Source organism: Scardinius erythrophthalmus (assembly GCF_964197995.2).
Source record: "Scardinius erythrophthalmus genome assembly, chromosome: 5".
Lineage (NCBI taxonomy): Eukaryota > Metazoa > Chordata > Actinopteri > Cypriniformes > Leuciscidae > Scardinius > Scardinius erythrophthalmus.
The window spans coordinates 44,126,271-44,146,219 of NC_138225.1; the positions used below are offsets into that span (position 1 = coordinate 44,126,271).

Below are 19,949 nucleotides of genomic sequence, written 5' to 3' on the forward strand. Positions count from 1 at the left end.
TGCATGGCAGTCTATATGTCTACTATTAGTTTTGCTGTTACATTTAGTGTTTCTAACAGAACCGATGACTTCTCATTCATTTCAAAACATCTGTCATTAAACAAACGCAGTCCTGTTCTGTACATGCATGATGTGATCCTCTCTGTGACTGGGAAGACTGTATTTTTATAGTATCGTGGAGGAGGAGGAGTGTTAGGAGGAGCTTGTCCAACCAAGAGCCCTTTTTTAAGAGCACAGCGAAGAGTGAATGAGAAGCGCAGTGTTTTTAAGCGTGGAGCCGCATAACATCGGATTTTTTTCACAGATGGACACTTTCAACCCGTCCTGCTGCTTGCTGAAAGTTCATTCTCGTTGATGTGAACGCGAACGGAGAGTTGAGCGAAACTCTTTTGAAAGAGCGTGTTGTCAAGTGCTTTAAAGTTTTAAATACTGTACCGGTGCATGAGATTTTCGTTTTGACATCCAGTTGATTTTTCCGATTAATCACGAGGGCTGACGGTACTTCCAAATACTTCCTGAAACTTCAGACGTTTTGGATATATTTAAAACTGAATCACAAAGGATTTGTTTTAATACAATATCACATGAGGCATGACAATGAAGATATCCAAAATTAACTTCTTTTTTTCTTCAAAATTAATGAACATTCAATGTCAATTACTGTATGGTGGACCATGAATCGACTTTTTCATCTTCAAAATACAACAAATATTACTCATTTCTGTTACAAGCAAAACAAGACAAATATAATCTGCATGGCATTGGATGTACTAATCATTTTAAGACTTTCTTGAGGTTATCAAAATGGCCCATTGCATGAAGATTGTTATTCTACTTTTTCAGTTCTTGAATACTGGATCTTCACTGGAGATCGGAGCCTATGATTTGGAGCATGGTCGCCCGGAAAAATGTGAACCCATCACCATTCCCATGTGCCAGGGAATCGGCTACAACATGACACGGATGCCCAACTTCATGAACTATGAAAGCCAAGAGGAGGCTAGCATTAAACTAAATGAATTTGCTCCTTTGGTGGAGTACGGATGTGATGTCCACCTGCAATTTTTCCTGTGCTCTCTTTATGTGCCGATGTGCGCTGATCAAGTGTCCACCACTATCCCGGCATGCCGTCCTATGTGTGAACAGGCAAGACAGAGGTGTTCGCCTATAATGGAACAATTCAGTTTCGGCTGGCCGGACTCATTGGATTGCTCAAAGCTACCGACTAACAACGACCCAAACGCATTGTGCATTGAAGCTCCCGAAAATGAGACTCAACCTGAGACTAAAAAAGGCGAGGGAATGCTGCCGGTACCTCCAAGGTCCAGGACACCTGCAGCTGGGAGTGGACGTATCTCAGGTGTCCCGCGGTCCTGTGACAACCCGGAAAAGTTCCAGTACGTGGACAAAAGCGAGTCATGTGCGCCTCGTTGCACTCCTATGGTGGATGTCTACTGGTCAAGGCAAGATAAGGACTTTGCGTTCATTTGGATGGTCGTGTGGTCAACGCTTTGCTTTGTTTCTACAGCATTCACAGTTCTAACCTTCCTCCTCGACCCCCAACGCTTCCAGTATCCCGAGCGGCCCATCATCTTCCTGTCTATGTGTTACAACGTCTACTCGGTGGCCTTCATCATCCGCTCGGTGGCTGGGGCTGAGAATATTGCCTGCGATCGGGAAAACGGAGAGCTCTACATTATCCGGGAGGGTTTGGAGAGCACTGGCTGCACCATAGTCTTCCTCATCCTCTACTACTTCGGCATGGCCAGCTCCATCTGGTGGGTCATCCTCACCCTCACCTGGTTTCTCGCAGCGGGACGAAAATGGGGCCACGAGGCTATTGAGGCGCACAGTAGCTACTTCCATATGGCCGCCTGGGGTATTCCTGCAGTGAAGACCATAGTCATCCTCACCATGAGGAAGGTGGCTGGGGACGAGTTGACGGGATTGTGTTACGTGGGAAGCATGGACAGCAATGCTCTCACTGGCTTTGTGTTGATCCCTCTTTCCTGTTATCTCATTGTCGGGACCTCTTTCATCCTTACGGGGTTTGTAGCCCTCTTCCACATCCGCAAAATCATGAAAACCGGCGGCACAAACACAGAAAAACTGGAAAAGCTGATGGTTAAGATCGGAGTCTTTTCCATTCTCTACACCGTGCCTGCTACTATTGTCATCATATGCTATTTCTATGAAAGACTCAACATGGAATACTGGAAGTTCAAAGCTCTGGAAAACAAGTGTGTGTCCTTTCCTGGTCGAAGGAGCGAGGATTGCTCTTTGGACTCGTCGGTTCCTACGGTGGCTGTGTTCATGCTGAAAATTTTCATGTCATTAGTGGTAGGCATCACCAGTGGGGTTTGGGTATGGAGCTCAAAGACACTTCAGACCTGGCAGGGGTTGTGCAACAGGAGGTTGGCCGTGAGGACGAGCCGCAAGCCTTGCTCCAGTGTCAGCTGCAGCAGCTCCCACTGCCATTATAAAGCACCGGCTGTGACACTTCACATGAACAAAACAGACGTGTACACAGACAGTCTCACACACGTTTGAGACTGAAGGCCTCTGCGGCTGCTTTGGAGCCATTCATACTTTACAAGGCTGGTGTCGTGATGAGATGCTCAGGTTGGACTACAGATCATGGTAAATGTCACAAGTCCTGTCAAAGGCGGCATGTATAAGCCTTTCCTTGAAATAGTAGACACAAAGTAGAGGTCACTTCAGTAAAGAGAAGGTTTGTTGCATGGAACGAATGCAGGCATGGCAGAACGCTTTATTTATTGTGGCTATTTAAGTATTGCTGGCTGTATAGTTTTGTACTTTGCTATACTGTATATAAGGAAGAGTTTTAAATAATTTGGCAGTATATTTTTCTTTAAAAGAGGAGCAATAAAACATTTATTATGATGTCTTTTCTCTCTCTTTTTTGGTCATGAATAAGGATATAAATAGCTTTTTAGGGTTACATGTAAAATGTTGTAAAACTTTCTTTCTCTCTGAATTATGATGTTCTTTAGCACTTTTAATTAAAATGGACTTTAAATGGTAAGAAATAGTGAAAACCACATAACTAAATAAGTCAATATTCCTTGGTAGGAATAATTTCACATACTGCAGTCATTTAAATGTAACTGATTAAGAATATAAAATGTTGAAAAATCATGTCTGGAATTCTCAATTTTCACCACTTTTCTGTCAATACTGGAATTTGGTGAATATGTTACAACTGGATCCATTTATGCCATCACATCACCTTACAAAATCATACACAAGCCAACTTGACTGCAGTCAGTAAAAGAACTATGATAAGACACTGAGAATGTATGATGCTGCTATGAATTTATGCAGAATTAAACTTCCTTTAACCTAATTTCTTTAACGTTTGTGACATTCATTGTTTTGTTTCCGCATCCAGAATTCTGTTGTCAAGAGATCGATAGGCTGATAAAGAGGAGATATGTTTAGAGTAGTTCTGTACATAACTCGCTTCAGACCTGTTTACAGTGTTTTCATATCTTATATTTGTGGACATAGGTGTTTGTGATGTTCATTAATGATTCACCTTAAATTATGAGCTACAGCCTATGAGAGTGAGATGAAAAATCGAGAATGGTTTAAGGAATTGCTTTTATTTCTAACCCAAACAGTTCAAATTTAAAATGCAACAGCTGATATTTTAATTAGTATTTTGATATAAAACTTTGTATTTTATAAAATACTCTTCTTAAATGAACTGTTTTATCATTATTATTTTTTTTTAATTTCTCCTCTGCACTATTCCTGTGCCTGTGCAGATATTGTCCAATGTTTTGGCAGGTCTCAGGCTTTGGAGCTTAAACTGCTGTTACATTTGGTCGTAAAAAAAGGCATGTTTGTCTTGGGGCTCACAGCCTAAACTTCACAGTGCATTACCCACATGTAGCAGTCTGTATAAAGTTCAATTAACGTATGGCTGTTTTCAGTTTTTAAGTTTACAGTGCAGTAGCATATGTAAACACTGTGTTCTAAGTCAAGAACACACCACACTGCATCAGCCAGCAGACTAGGACAAATTTAATGAATGTTAATACACTGGAAGATGAATGTTTAGCTCTTATTAAATACTACCAAAGACTTTATTCATTTAGTAACATGTATGGTTAAAGCTGCTGTTGTTAAAATAAAGATAAACATAATTCTTGACTATGGTTTTATCAACATTGTACAAGATTGTGGAGAACATTTAGCTTTCTTTGGCAGTCAGGGTTATTTTTTATTATTATTAATTTAGCAGACGCTTTTATACAATGTGAGGAAACATATGACTTGACAAACGAGGAGCATCGCAAGCAATTTGTTAGAGCCAACAATATTTGTAGTACACAATTCCAGGTCTATAAAATGTGTACAAATGGGTGTCAGAATTAAATTGATAATGGATTTTAAATTCTTGTTCAATGTGAATTTAGCAAGCGTAATTGTTAGTAATATCCAGAATTTTTTTCACTAGGGGTGAATTCAGGGTGATTAGGACACTTTTTGCCATTGAGATGACTTGGAAAAAGTGTCCCGACCTATACATTATCAATAAACATGTTTTAATGGACAGAAAATAAGCATCATTTCCACAGAAGTTTTCAAAAGCTTGGGGTCTGTAAGATGTTTTTCAAAGTTTCACCAAGGCTACATTTATTTGCTAAAAAATACAGTAAAAACACTAAAATTGTAAAATATCTTTACAATTAATATTATTTTTCCATTGTAATATACTTTTCCTGTAAAGCCATTACTCCAGTCTTTATGTCGCATAATCTTTCAGATATCTGATATCTGATAAATCTTTTGAAAGTCCCCCTGTAGTCAATCATTTTATCCCTTAAAACTCATCTTTGATCGCCAAAATTATTTACACAATAAATTCTCCATGGCTTAAAATAGCTTGAATGAAACTCTAAACCCTTGCTTCATTTAGTATACGCGGTTCTATGAATATGCAAATTAGCCCCGCCTCCACTCACTCACACCAGCTCAGAGATCCACTTGTTGATTATCACACGTTGACGTTTCAAACCGCGTTTTTGAGACTGTCTTCGGTTCACTGCAGTTTTAAGGAGAAAATACTCAGCAATGGCGTTGACTTGTGAATTGTACGTTTTTTTCTTAAAGCATATTAAAAACACCACATAGACACATATACAGCACATGTAAACAACATTAAAAGCTTGATTTTTTAAAGGGGGACTTTAAAAAAATTCTTCAGCCTTATGTCAGTCTTCTGCATTGTTAGAATGACTATTTTGCCATTTTCACTGATAATCAATTAGACCTCACTGTTCCCCAATGTTTTGAGCCTTAGGGTGTAAGTTCAATTAAATTAACAAAAATAAATTAACCAATATTACAGTTAATGTTCTCAATTCCCTGTCACGCCACGACAGAACCGCTGCTCAGATACATCAAAGGCCAGATTTGTTATGTAGATTCTGCCAAGATCAACTCCGTATACATGAATGCTCTTGGGTGAGTTGTACAACACCGCCACATTTGTGCAGAAAAAAGCTTTCCGTTTATACAGCAACAGGGTTCATTATTTTGCCCATCAAACCTGGAACATAAAGGCACCATTGTACACCTTGATGTTTAAGGTTTTTAGTTCTATTTTAGGCAAAGCACTGTCAAAAGAAACCCTTTTTGCCATTTGAGTCCATTATCAAGTGAATGTTAATGGGCTTGTAAGTGAGCTTGAGAATGGACAAGATAGAATAGCATTGTAATAGTCTGCTAGTTTGGAGGAGAAACCATGTGTCTGGTAAAGGGAGGATCATTAAAGCATCAGGGACTTTCCCTCCTCTTAAAGAAGCCAGAGGAATCGAGAGCAAGAATAAAGGAGTGGTGCTCATTACTCTCTACCCCATGGGTAGTATCCCGTTCCTCATCATTTGATGTGGAAATGAGGCTATGGTAAAAGACCACTGAGAAGCTGTTGTCACCAAAAGGACTTTTCACCAAAATGCTTGAGTCTTAGCTTGAGCCGTGAGTGTTATCCACACAGCCACGTCCCACCTGCCCAACGGATCTGGCTTTCACTGGTGTTAAACACATACACACTCGTTTTAATATTTGTTTTTGATTAACAGTTGAAATTGGACTTGAAACCATAAAATTTGCCAGGGTTTTCATAATTGCAGGGCTGCTAATGGCCGATATTCCTTGTGAAAAATAAATACTTCAGCATACTTCAAAAAGAGTTTTGTTATAGAAACAAAACACTTTAAAAGAATATACTCTCAAGTGTGATTTAAATATAATGTTTTTGGAAACTTTATTGTGTGTTATTTGCAATTAAATGAAACTGCATTAGTTTACATTTATATTAAATGCATTTAGTTGAACTTAAGAGTGCTTTTACTAAAGTAGGACTTAAGTACATCTTTCCTAAGTAATTTCATAATTATATCTATTATTTGGTCAAAGTGTACTGCAGAATGTACCAACAAGCAACTTAAATATACATCAGTGAACTGAAACTTTTAAGTTATGTATTTAAATATATTTGTTATTACACATTTGTAGTGATGAATTTGCAATTTAGTACATTTAAAATGTATTAACTATAAATGTATATTGAATAACACACTAGGTAAAATTAAAATCTACGTGTCAACATCAAAATAAGTGTACATCTTTGAAGCATAAAAAAGATTAAAACATAATGATTTAAATTTACTTTAACGTAAAACTTTTATAATATAATATAATTATATACTTATAGACATAATTATAACAATTTTTAAAGTCCCCCTGTAGTCAATAATTGTATCCCTTAAAACTCACTTTTGATCACCAAAATGACACATTTAAACGTTTTTTTTTTTTTCTTGAAAAAAAAAATATATTCATGCCTTAAAGGGATAGTTCACCCAAAAATGAAAATTATGCCATGATTTACTCACCCTGAAGCCATCCTAGGTGTTTACATACAAACGAATACAATTTCAGAGTTATATTAAAAAATGTCCTGGCTCTTCCAAGCTTTATAATGGGATTGAATGGGCACTATTTTTTGAAGTCCATTCAAGTGCATCATATCCATCATAAAAGTGTCCCAAACGGCTCAGATGGGCTAATAAAGGCCTTCTGAAGCGAAGCGATGCGTTGGTGTGAGAAAAATATTTAAAACTTTATCAACTAAAATAACTAGCTCCCGGCAGACGGCCATACGCATCAATTAATGGCGAAAGAGTAACATTTGAACTTGACGCACAGCGTAATGATGAACGCGGTTACCCAGCACTGTTTGTTTGAACGCAAGAGGTGTCAAAAGCTTACTCCTACATCCTACGTCATACATCGTCAAGTGTACTCTTTTGGCGTAAGTCGATGCGTACGGCTGTCTGGCGGAAGCTAGTTATTTTAGTTGATAAAGTTTTAAATATGGCCATTTTTCTTACATCGCTTCGCTTCAGACGGCCTTTATTAACCCTTTGGAGCCGTTTGGGACACTTTATGATGTTCACTCCCATTATAAAGCTTGGAAGAGCCAGGACATTTTTTATATATAACTTCGATTGTATTCGTCTGAAAGAAGAATGTTATATACAACTAGGATGGCTTCAGGGTGAGTAAATCATGGGCTAATTTTCATTTTTGGGTGAACCATCCCTTTAAAGCAGCTTGACTGTAACTCTACACCCTTGCCTCATTTAGTATACACGGTTCTATGAATATACAAATTAGCCCCGCCTCCACACACTCACACCAGCTCAGAGATCCACTCATTGATGATCACACGTTGACGTGATTGTTTACAAGCTAGTTTGTGATGTCAGAAACACCAGCGATTTCAAACCACGTTTTTGGGACGTCAATGGTACACTGCAGTTTTAAGCAATGGTGTTGACTTATGAATTTGCACATAGTTTGACTTAAAGCACGTTAAAAACATCACATAGACATATAAACATCATTAAAAGCTTGATTTTTCACCGCAGGGGGACTTTAAGTGTGCTAAAAAACAGTCATGAAAGTGTATCTCTTTAAGTAACTCTCTTGTGGCCTTTCATTTCATTAATATTATATTATCTGAAAGTATTGTTTTTTTTATTAACATTTTTAAGTAGGCTACATTACAAGTGCATATTCAATAAAATTGCACTTGTTTTTCTCAAGGTATGATTTTCTGGTGTTACATAGAGAAACATACAATGATTTACATTTGGAGATACATTTATATTAGAAGGAGCAGAACATATGGCCTACATTGGCCCCCAAAATTATTTGGACAATTTAGCCTTACTTGTGCCACAAAATATATGAATTTCATTGGATTAGATATTAAAATACCAAACTAAAGGACCAGTTGCATAATAATAGTTGAAAACTGACAAGAAAAGTATTTTTGCAGATGCCACTATAAATTTTGTTTTGTTTTTTAAAGCAAATTCATAGAATTGTAAAGTGTGGTTGTCTTTTTGGGAGCCATTATAATAATGAGATGAATTATATTCACTTAAGAAGGTCAAAACAGGAGTTTTTCAAATCTGATTTATTCTCACTGTGTGTGTGTTTTTTATTATATTTTTTTAAAGCTGTTATCACATTCTTTGGTGAGGAAAGAACTCACAGTAGATTTATGCAACAATCTGGATAATGTCACAGGAGTTAAAGACAAATTGCCTGATAGTGAGGAGGACATTCCTGCAAATGATATATATATATTTAATCTTTCTTTCTAATATATATATTTATATATATAAACACCAGTACACTGTCTAGCAACACCTTTTATGAATTATTGATCTACATTTTTCTTTTCATTTAAATATATATCCAAACTACCTTTTCAATTATGTGTTATGTGTTATGACTTATTGTTGAATTCCTCTCAGTCATAACTTGATTTGAGAGAATTATCCATTCATTGAGAAACCAGCCAACCTGAACCAGAAATAAAATGACCTCAAAGTGAGATCATAAGTTTTCACACTAAAACCAGAAAGAAGTAGGCTGGTATAATTTATGATGAGTCTGGGTAGCTTTTTATTATTGTGCTTTTCATGTCAAGTTAAATTACAAATTCTTTCTTTGCCTCATTTGTTTGGTTGACTGCTTCAGTATAAGCATTTTTCGAACCTGGACTTTTTCACCCACAGAAGGCCACTTCTATTGCTCCTCAACACTGCTACTTTAACCCAGCTGGCACCATTGTGTAGCTTGAAGTGTTTACGTTCCCATAGTTCCATAGAGTATGTTTTGGACACCCTTGGTCTAATGGTAGAGATGTTAAAAGTACTGGAAGACTTTTCACATCTCTATGACGTAAATCATATGTAAACATATGCATCACCGTCCTGTGTATGTTTTTTTAAATCCGATTGAGAATATAGTTGGATTCAAGCATTTATTCCAGGTCTAAAAGATCTCAATTGGATTGAGTGAGGAGTTTACAAGGCTTTTCAGTCCAAATGAGCCATCAACCTGATCTGATAATCATAAACAGATTATTTTGGGGTGCATGTAAACGTAGCTATTGAGACATAATGGCAACAAACTCGAGCTTCAGCTTGTACCTGTGTTATGCTGGCATGAGAATGTTATGCAGTATATCCAGGAATTATATGTCCAGCTGTAGGATCAAGAAAATTTAGTTCTGAATGCAATTTGCACAGCGCTGTTCTCATTTTTGGGTTGGTTCTGAGAGTTTGGTTGTGAAGGATGCAGCAGATTACTGCGATCTTGCATACTTTATGGGTCATTGTACAGGATCATTCCACTGTTGTAATCCCAGGATCCACTCTCTACATTTTGCATCTATAAATATGCCCATGTTAAAAGGCTCATTTGGATCATTATTTAATGAATTACTGCTGCCATCATGAAAAACAAAACGTGCATACAGACATTTGTTTTAAATAAAAAAACGAATTTACATTAAAAACAGTTTTCACACTGAAAATACTCCACAGTACTATTTCAAATCTTATAAAGCCTGGTTAAATTGAGATTTCATATATTTATAAACTATATTTATGAACTAAATCCTATATATTTGAGATGGAATTATTTGCTGAATTGAACATGATAAATTGAATGCTACAGTATGTTTAGAGTTTTCAAAAACAAATTTGGAATTTAAACTGAGGGAGACTGAAAATTGTTGTTGCATTAATAAACAAGTTTTATATATTCAGTCACACTTAAACTTCTCAGACAAATAGGCGTCAGTTAATTATTTTTTGAATTGTAAAGACAAAAAAATTCAGTTTTTTTACTTTAAGGCTGAAAATGTATAGCGTGTACCCTTGTAAATGAGAGTAAACCCATGGGAAAGGAAAAGTGCCTAATTAGTAACATTAGCGATACATGGTTTTTTATATGGATCTCTGTTTACAACGAAAGCTTATAAACAGCCGTCCCATGGTAGTTGTGTCAGTGCGCTTGTGAATACCGAGAAGAGACACACTAGTCTAATAAAGTAGGAAACCCCCAGCTGGGGCATATGCTAATAGTTACCCCCCCTCCATTGAAAGTAGTGAACTAGGTACATTGGCATCACACACTGGTTTCCCTGGAGCTCTTCGGTCTGGCTGGCGTCACCAAAGCCTGGCACAAGACACACATATGGAGACTGAACATGCAAACAGTGACTCTGATTGCTTTTTTCCCCTGACTTGGCAAGTTTAATAGCCTTGCCATTTCAGGAAGAGGCAATTGGTTATTAAAGTGTCTCAAAATGAGGCAGGCTGGTCATATTTACGGGACCCAATAGAAATATAAAATGTTTTCTTGGCTTCATTTGCCATCTTCTAAAATTATATTTTCCATAGTCATCCTGCAGAACAATGATGAATAGTGTTTAATGACATTTGGCACATTTGTTTAGTGCATCTGACCTGTCCAATTTCAGAGCTTTAACATAAATTCATGCATCATGCATGTCATTTTAATGTAATTTCAATGTCTAATCTGCCACTGAACTCCAAAGTTGCAGAATAAGCTGTAATTACCACACTTTTCTTTATCTTAAAGGTGCACTAAGTAATGTTTTTCACTTTCCACTTAAAAAAGTACTTTAAAAAAATGTAATCATACATCTTATCTGTGGCTTAGAAAACAGTGTCTGTTTAATTCTACGTAAGGCGAGTCACCCCTCATGGCCTCCATGTTGAGATCACATGACCACATGATCATATTATCCGACACTTTAATTTGAATAATATATTAATCATGAGTGACATTTCTGCTTATACATTTCTGTAATGCAACCAGCAATTAAAAAAACTTGCATCTATGACACTCAAGGTGTCAATTAAAAAAAATTTGCATCTAACACTATAGGTGTCACTGTCATTGTCAGCGGGAGAAACATTTAAAAACAAACAAAAAAACACTTACAGTACTAGTGCACCTTTAAAGCCCGGGACACACCAAGCTGACGTCTAAGTTTTTTTAATTGCTGGTTGCATTACAGAAATGTATAAGCAGAAATGTCACTCATGATTGATATATTATGCAAATGAAAGTGTCGGATAATATGATTTTGTGGTCATGTGATCTCAACATGGCGGCCATGAGGGGTGACTCGCCTTAGGTAGAATTAAACATGCTGAATCGGCCCATAAAACCAAGACAGTTTCTGACAAGAGCCAGCAGTGTGAAACACACAAAAAAATACTAGAACAAACGATACTCAAAAATGGCCCGAAATTGCCCGATGGCCGACCGTCGGCTTGGTGTGTCCCATCCTTAAAATGCTTACAATTCTTAAAATCATACACTCTTGTTTATCTCACTGTAATGAGCAAACTTTCCTTTGTGAAAAAGTACAATTCAGCATACTTAAAAAAAGTACTTATTATAAAAACAACATACTTAAGTGTGAATTGAATGTAATGTTTTCAGACACTTATGCATGTAATTTACAATTAACTGAAAATGTATAGTTTAAATTTATATTAAATGCAACTAGTTGAACTATAAGGGGTGTTTTTGACCCACTTAAAGGGATAATTTTTTTTGGAAATAGGCTAATTTTACAACTCCCCCAGAGTTAAACAGTTGAGTTTTACCGTTTTTGAATCCATTCAGCCGATCTCCGGTTCTGGCGGTACTACTTTTAGCATAGCTTAGCATACATCATTGAAGTGGACAAGACCATTAGCATTTCTCTCAAAAAAATGACCAAAGAGTTTCAATATTTTTCCTATTTAAAACTTGACTCTTCTGTAGTTACATCGTGCACTAAGACCGACGAAAAATGTAAAGTTGCGATTTTCTAGGCTGATATGGCTAGGAACTATACTCTCATTCCTGCGTAATAATCAAGAAACTTTACTGCCGTACCATGAGTCCAGCAGGCGTAATGATATGATGCAGCGCCTGAAAATAGTCCCCAGCTCGGTTACTTCCAACGCTCCCTGTGCAAGCAGGTTGTCACGTTGGTTATGTTGACAGAAGGTAGCCTATTTTCAGGTGCTGCGTCATATCATTACGCCTGCTGGACTCATGGTACGGCAGTAAAGTTTCTTGATTATTACGCAGGAATGAGAGTATAGTTCCTAGCCATATCAGCCTAGAAAATCGCAACTTTACATTTTCCGTTGGTCTTAGTCTACGATGTAACTACAGAAGAGTCAAGTTTTAAATAGGAAAAATATCGAAACTCTTTGGTCATTTTTTTGAGAGAAATGCTAATGGTCTTGTCGACTTCAATGATCTATGCTAAGCTATGCTAACCGGAGATCGGCTGAATGGATTCAAAAACGGTAAAACTCAACTGTTTAACTCTGGGGGAGTTGTAAAATGAGCCTATTTAAAAAAAAAAGTGGAGTATCCCTTTAATATATACAGTGAGGAAACTAAAGTATTTGAACACCCTGCTATTTTGCAAGTTCTCCCACTTGGAAATCATGGAGGGGTCTGAAATTGTCATCGTAGGTGCATGTCCACTGTGAGAGACAAAATCTAAAAAAAAAATCCAGAAAGCACAATATATGATTTTTTAACTATTTATTTGTATGATACATCTGCAAATAAGTATTTGAACACCTGTCTATCAGCTAGAATTCTGACCCTCAAAGACCTGTTAGTCTGCCTTTAAAATGTCTACCTCCACTCCATTTATTATCCTAAATTAGATGCACCTGTTTGAGGTCGTTAGCTGCATAAAGACACCTGTCCACCCCATACAATCAGTAAGAATCCAACTACTAACATGGCCAAGACCAAAGAGCTGTCCAAAGACACTAGAGACAAAATTGTACACCTCCACAAGGCTGGAAAGGGCTATGGGGAAATTGCCAAGCAGCTTGGTGAAAAAAGGTCCACTGTTGGAGTAATCATTAGAAAATGGAAGAAGCTAAACATGACTGTCAATTTCCCTCGGACTGGGGCTCCATGCAAGATCTCACCTCGTGGGGTCTCAATGATCCTAAGAAAGTTGAGAAATCAGCCCAGAACTACACGGGAGGAGCTGGTCAATGACCTGAAAAGAGCTGGGACCACCGTTTCCAAGGTTACTGTTGGTAATACACTAAGACGTCATGGTTTGAAGTCATGCATGGCACGGAAGGTTCCCCTGCTTAAACCAGCACATGTCAAGGCCCGTCTTAAGTTTGCCAATGACCATTTGGATGATCCAGAGGAGTCCTGGGAGAAAGTCATGTGGTCAGATGAGACCAAAATAGAACTTTTTGGTCATAATTCCACTAAACGTGTTTGGAGGAAGAAGAATGATGAGTACCATCCCAAGAACACCATCCCTACTGTGAAGCATGGGGGTGGTAGCATCATGCTTTGGGGGTGTTTTTCTGCACATGGGACAGGGCGACTGCACTGTATTAAGCAGAGGATGACCGGGGCCATGTATTGCGAGATTTTGGGGAACAACCTCCTTCCCTCAGTTAGAGCATTGAAGATGGGTCGAGGCTGGGTCTTCCAACATGACAATGACCCGAAGCACACAGCCAGGATAACCAAGGAGTGGCTCTGTAAGAAGCATCTCAAGGTTCTGGCGTGGCCCAGTCAGTCTCCAGACCTAAACCCAGTAGAGAATCTTTGGAGGGAGCTCAAACTCCGTGTTTCTCAGTGACAGCCCAGAAACCTGACTGATCTAGAGAAGATCTGTGTGGAGGAGTGGGCCAAAATCCCTCCTGCAGTGTGTGCAAACCTGGTGAAAAACTACAGGAAACATTTGACCTCTGTAATTGCAAACAAAGGCTACTGTACCAAATATTAACATTGATTTTCTCAGGTGTTCAAATACTTATTTACAGCTGTATCATACAAATAAATAGTTAAAAAATCATATATTGTGATTTCTGGATTTTTTTTTTTTAGATTATGTCTCTCACAGTGGACATGCACCTACGATGACAATTTCAGACCCCTCCATGATTTCTAAGTGGGAGAACTTGCAAAATAGCAGGGTGTTCAAATACTTATTTTCCTCACTGTATATATATATATATATATATATTTTTTTTTTAATTGACTTAAATATTCACATTATATTCATGTTCAAAGCAGATTATTCCTTAGGCAAATGTTGTGCACATACATTTTTACCTTCTTTACCACCATCTGGAAGACTCCCACTTGCAAAAAAGCATCCATTGTTTTCATCCTGATCTCCCTCGTGTGCCTGTCTGCCCCCGCAGATCAGAGTAGTATGCTGGAGCTCACACTGCTGCTGATTATTAAGAAATATGGCCATGACCTCATTCTCACAACAGCTGATGACTCACACATCACTGAAACTTAGGATGAACATTGCATTCGGTCATTCTCCTTATTGGCATGGCATACTGGCTTCAAGGTCTTGCTGTGATACAGCTGTCTTTCAATTCTATTTTCTTTTCAGATGAAAGTAAGACATTTAAAGCCATTTAAAGAAAGGGTTTGGCATTTTACTTTCCAGTGCCAACTACTTCCTGCTTAAACAGGAAGTTGGGGTGGGTCATATCAATGCTTGTCCTTTTTTAAAATATTTAATAGACTTTAGTTTATGTTGCAGCCAAAAAAAAAAAAAAAAAAAAAAAAGATTTGACAATGTAAGTGATTAACATAGATTATATAACAATAATAGAGCGGTGCAGAAAACTCATTCAAAATCACCTGCATGGCAAACTTTGGCAAATCCAGTTATTAGTTCTTCCTCACATGAGCTCATAATAGCAACCCGCTGCAGTCAATTCACAGTGAGGTCACTGGTAGGACAAAGAGTGGGAGTGGGAGGAAGAGGATGATGCCAATAGCATTCTCGCAGGTGCCGACTCCGGTACAATAAAGTCCAGAAGGATGTGGTTTACTCTGTACCACCACACACCCTGCCTCAGTGCTGAGTAACTGGGAAAGCAGAGGCCTGATTGACGAGGCCAGCAGGATTTGTGTTTGGCTAAGCTAAATTAAGCACATGTGGCCATAATCTAACCTCTCTGCATCAGCATTTCACTTAGGACAATCTACTTTATTGAATTGGGTTCCCTCTGGTATATGTCTTTCACTTCTGATCTGATCAGTGGTTTTGGTGAACTTGTTTCCACTGTTCTCATATAAAAGGTAAGCTGCTGAAACAACAATGAACTGTAAAATATGACCCCTAACATTCATGCACTTTCATGTCTATGAAACAGATGGGTAGAAATATTCAACGCTATCTCACGACCAGTTCGTACAAGTGAGTACGAGGTGGCTAATTCGTACGAATTCGTACGATTTGTCTAAACCTGAGTGATGGGTAGGTTTAGGGGCGGGGTCAGGGGTAGGTCATTCGTACGAATTGGGCAACTCGTAAAATATGTACAATTTAGCAAAAATCGTACAAATTCGTACGAGTGAGGTTGTATGAATTTGTACGAATTAGCCACCTCGTAAAATACGAACAAATTGCCACGTGTTACGTGTAACCAGGGACGTAGAGAGGTGTGAATCCAGTTGCAGCAGTATTTATTGAAAATGAAAACAAAGATAATCCAAACAGAGGGTCAAAAACCAGGAGCAGGAACATGAAACATCATTAAAAGAGCATGAACGCAATAGCTTCACACAACAGGCAAAGACAACAACCGACAAACCAAGACTGAAACACTGGGCACATTTAGCATGACGAAGGCTGTCCCAATTCGAATTGAAGGATACAATGAATGTATCCTTCTCGTCCTTGCGCGGCAGTGACAATGGAATTTTTTGAGAGAAATTGTCAGGATACACTTATTTTGACATAGATACCATAGGGAAACACTTCCATAATATAGATATTTTTAATAGTATTCCATAATTTGGCAGCCGATATATTAGGCTGCTGTCACTTTAAGACCTGATGCACAGACCCATTATACTGTTTTATATAGCCAATATAATTGTCTTGTGTGTGCGCACTTTGGGTGTGAGCAAAACATTTGCGGGAATGAGTAAAATTATGCTCAATACGTGCAATCCCTCGCCGAAATTCAAGCCCAACCACCAACAATATTGTGGTTGAAATGTTGACATATCTTTCCAATTATATCTTAGCGATTTTATATCGTTTATGGTCTTTATTATGTACATAAATGCACCAAGGTAAACATATTTAGACATTTTGTCTTTGTTTTTAGGCAGTTGAATATAAAAAGTATTGTACGCTTGACCATACAAGTCTATTGTACGCTGGACCATGCCATTTAGCAATGCTCGGTCGACTTCGCAGCCTTCAAAGACGTGGCCTTTGAAGTCCGAGTCCTTCGAAGGACGCAGCCTCTGAATTGGACGTAGCACTTGATTAGCTTGTTCAAGTGTGTTTGATTAGGGTTGGAGGTAAACTCTGCAGGAAAATGGATCTGAGTTGAGAACCCCTGATATAAAGAGTCTACCTGTAGAAAATGTGTCTCAGAGAAAGTGTTCGTTAGACATTGTGTGCTTGTGTTTTGACCTTAATGGCAAATAACATGAGTGTAAACTAGAGTAAAAGCACAGCAACATTTTTAAAATGGTCATGAGTATTGACAGCAGTGGCATCAATTTACAAATCTGCTGGAAATAACACGCTTCTGCAAACACGACACACTTTACAGCTGCTTGCATTTCTCATGTTGAAAAAAAAAAAAAAAACTCCTTTTATTTTGAATATTTTACCATTTAAATAATTATTTATATTTTACCATAAAAATTATGGCCTGGTTTCACAGACAGGCATTAGATTAAGCCTAAAAGTAAAAGACTAACTTAAGTCTCTGTACCTTCAAAATTAAAAAGAAACACAGAAACAAACCTCTGTAGTTTTTTATGTAAATGTTTTATTAACTACTGTAACATAAACTATTGCAAGTCCTCAGTAATCCTCTGCATAACATATTACAGTTCACGATTTATCTTAACAAAATCAAATCAAATCTGAATGCACTGTAAAAAAAAAAAAATGTACATCTCTCGACAGAGAGGTTTTTGCAGGTTTTAATAAAATGTCATTTAATAGTAGTATAGTCATAATAAGCATATTTCCAGTACAGGCCTCAGGCTTGCAGACTCCTCTGTAATCCTCTGCAAACTTGGCTGAACTGGTGTGGTAACAAATCTGGTCCTCCCCCAATAGAACCCAAATCGATCCCATTGTCTCAAATTACTTATAATAGGTACTCTCTTTAGCACCTGATTACAATTCCTACAATCATGTTATAATAGGTGTTTTTTGAACTACGTTATAATGACCATTTATGTCTGTTTTAGTTAGCTAATGTTCTAGCATAGCATACAGATACTCGAATTAGCTTTATGGTTTAGATTATATATTACGCATTTGCACTTACCCTACATGTATTCACAATCATCTTTAATGTAATTAACCTAAATACGGGGCTAGTTGTAACACACATGGTTTAAAACTTTCCACACATGCCACATGTCGAACTTAGTGTATTTACTAGTTGCCATATCATCACTACTGTATATAGAGAAAAAAATGTGCCAAAATTAAACAATCTTTGGAAGAGATCAAGTTATTGATTTAAAATTAGACAAATCTGATATTATTTTAATCTTATATCTGTCATTTAACTTTTGAGATGGTTTGTTAATGCTGATCTAACCAATAGAAGACACTAGCCACATTTAAATCCCAGTTGCGCAGGTGGGGCATGTTATAACACTGCGTTTCAATGTGCCCCTATTAGAACTATGCTATTCTTTTCTATACTTTTATGAATTCTAGTGAGAAACCATGAGAAAAAGATGAATAAAGACTGAGAGTCAATGTTCAGAAATGATTAATTATTATTTTGAACTATGCTGTATAGCTGTGTTTTGTGGTGTGTTTGTTGTCAAACTCAAAAATTCGTTTTTTTTTTAACTATAAAAGGCCATTTTTATATGAAAAAGGTAATAATTGTATTTCATTGACAAAATATTTTAGTTTGTCTTGTAAATTTTGTTGATCAGATCAGATAACATTTTAAGCTGTCATACAGTCATGTTACAATGTGCCCCTCTCATGTGACAACATGAGCAAATAGCAAAATCAAGAAAAAAAGAATACAAAAAAGTATACACTGTATTAATGAAAAAAATCAACAACATAATTGTACTAGATATGTGGGAAATTTATGTGGGAAAAAATAAATACTCTGAACCCCAAGTGAATATACACAAACAGAGAAAGTCAAAAAGTGTTAGGTTGTGCCCCGCTCTCCCCTACATGTTATATTAAAGGGGGGGGTGAAATGCTCATTTTCACTCAATCTCCTGTTAATCTTGAGTACCTATAGAGTAATATTGCATCCTTCATATCTCCAAAAAGTCTTTTGTTTTATTATATTTTTAATTGAAAGATTGGCTGTACCGAGTCTTTCCGGATAAAAACGAGCGGCTGGGGGCGGGCCGTGTGGGCGAGGCTTAGCTGTGCTAACGCGCCGAGCTAACAACACACAGAGACATTTGTTCAACAGTTTTACTCACCGTTCCAACGCACGACCGCTAACCTTTATCATTGCGACTGCTCGATCCTTAAGCATTAGACGATCTGCAAATCCGTCGATCTGGGCTTTGTTTATAAAACAATCAACGTCGAAATGCAGGGAACAACAGTCTTAACAGTTACACAACTCCGTTTATGCTCAGGAAAACAAACTCCATCCACGGGTGCCTTAACGCCGGGTTCTTTGGGAATCTGTGCAGGGTTGTCTTGCCCTGGCAACCAAAAACACACTTCTTTGGTGACATTGACTTCCCAAAAGCCGGGCAGGGCGCTTTGATGGCGAACTGCTTTCACTCTCTTGCTCTGTTTTATGAGTGCGCGCGCGCCCGCGATCTTACTGGAGAAGTGCCCTTAGGACCCATATAAGGAAATTCCGCCCTCTCTTACGTAAGACAGAGCCATTCTCGAAAAAAAACTTTCCGAAACTTGTGACAAACCGGAAGGACAATTTTTGGAACAAAAATACTCCTTCAAACGTACAACTTTACTTTTGAAACTTTGACCATGTTTAGCATGGGAATCCAACTCTTTAACAGTGTAAAAAACTCAGTATGCATGAAACAGTAATTCACCCCCCCTTTAAGTGTTAAATGTTCAAATATTTCAGTTATAAAAAGAACAATGTAATGATGTTTAATTATGTACTATTTCTATGGAGGACCTGTTTTGTCATGACACCGGCTCATTCGGTTCTTTTTGAGTCGGGGGTGCTACTTTGACTGTGTGTCTTGCTTCTTCAATAATGTACAATGATAAGAATGTAATTGTGTACCTTGAAATGCAATGTAAGTCACTTTGGATAAAAGCGTCTGCCAATTGCATAAACGTAAATGTACACTAAAGTTTGATTCAGTAAGTGAACCAGCTCGACCGGTTACTTCCTGAGAACCAGCTTAAAAGAACAATTCGTTCAAGAATCGGACATCACTAATCTTCTCATCCTTACTTCCACCGTGTGTGACAACCGATATATAACATTAAATGTACAATGATTTTATAATTGAATTGTTAAATGTTTACCTTTTTC

General features: G+C 37.6%; 1 protein-coding gene across 1 annotated transcript; it reads left to right on the forward strand.

Moving 5' to 3' along the window:
* Positions 1–266: 266 nt before the first annotated feature.
* Positions 267–3,302, forward strand: fzd9a (frizzled class receptor 9a). The gene has a single exon (XM_081365300.1). The coding sequence runs from the start codon at positions 805–807 to the stop codon at positions 2,548–2,550; it is 1,746 nt and encodes a 581-aa protein (XP_081221426.1). The 5' UTR covers positions 267–804; the 3' UTR covers positions 2,551–3,302.
* Positions 3,303–19,949: the final 16,647 nt, after the last annotated feature.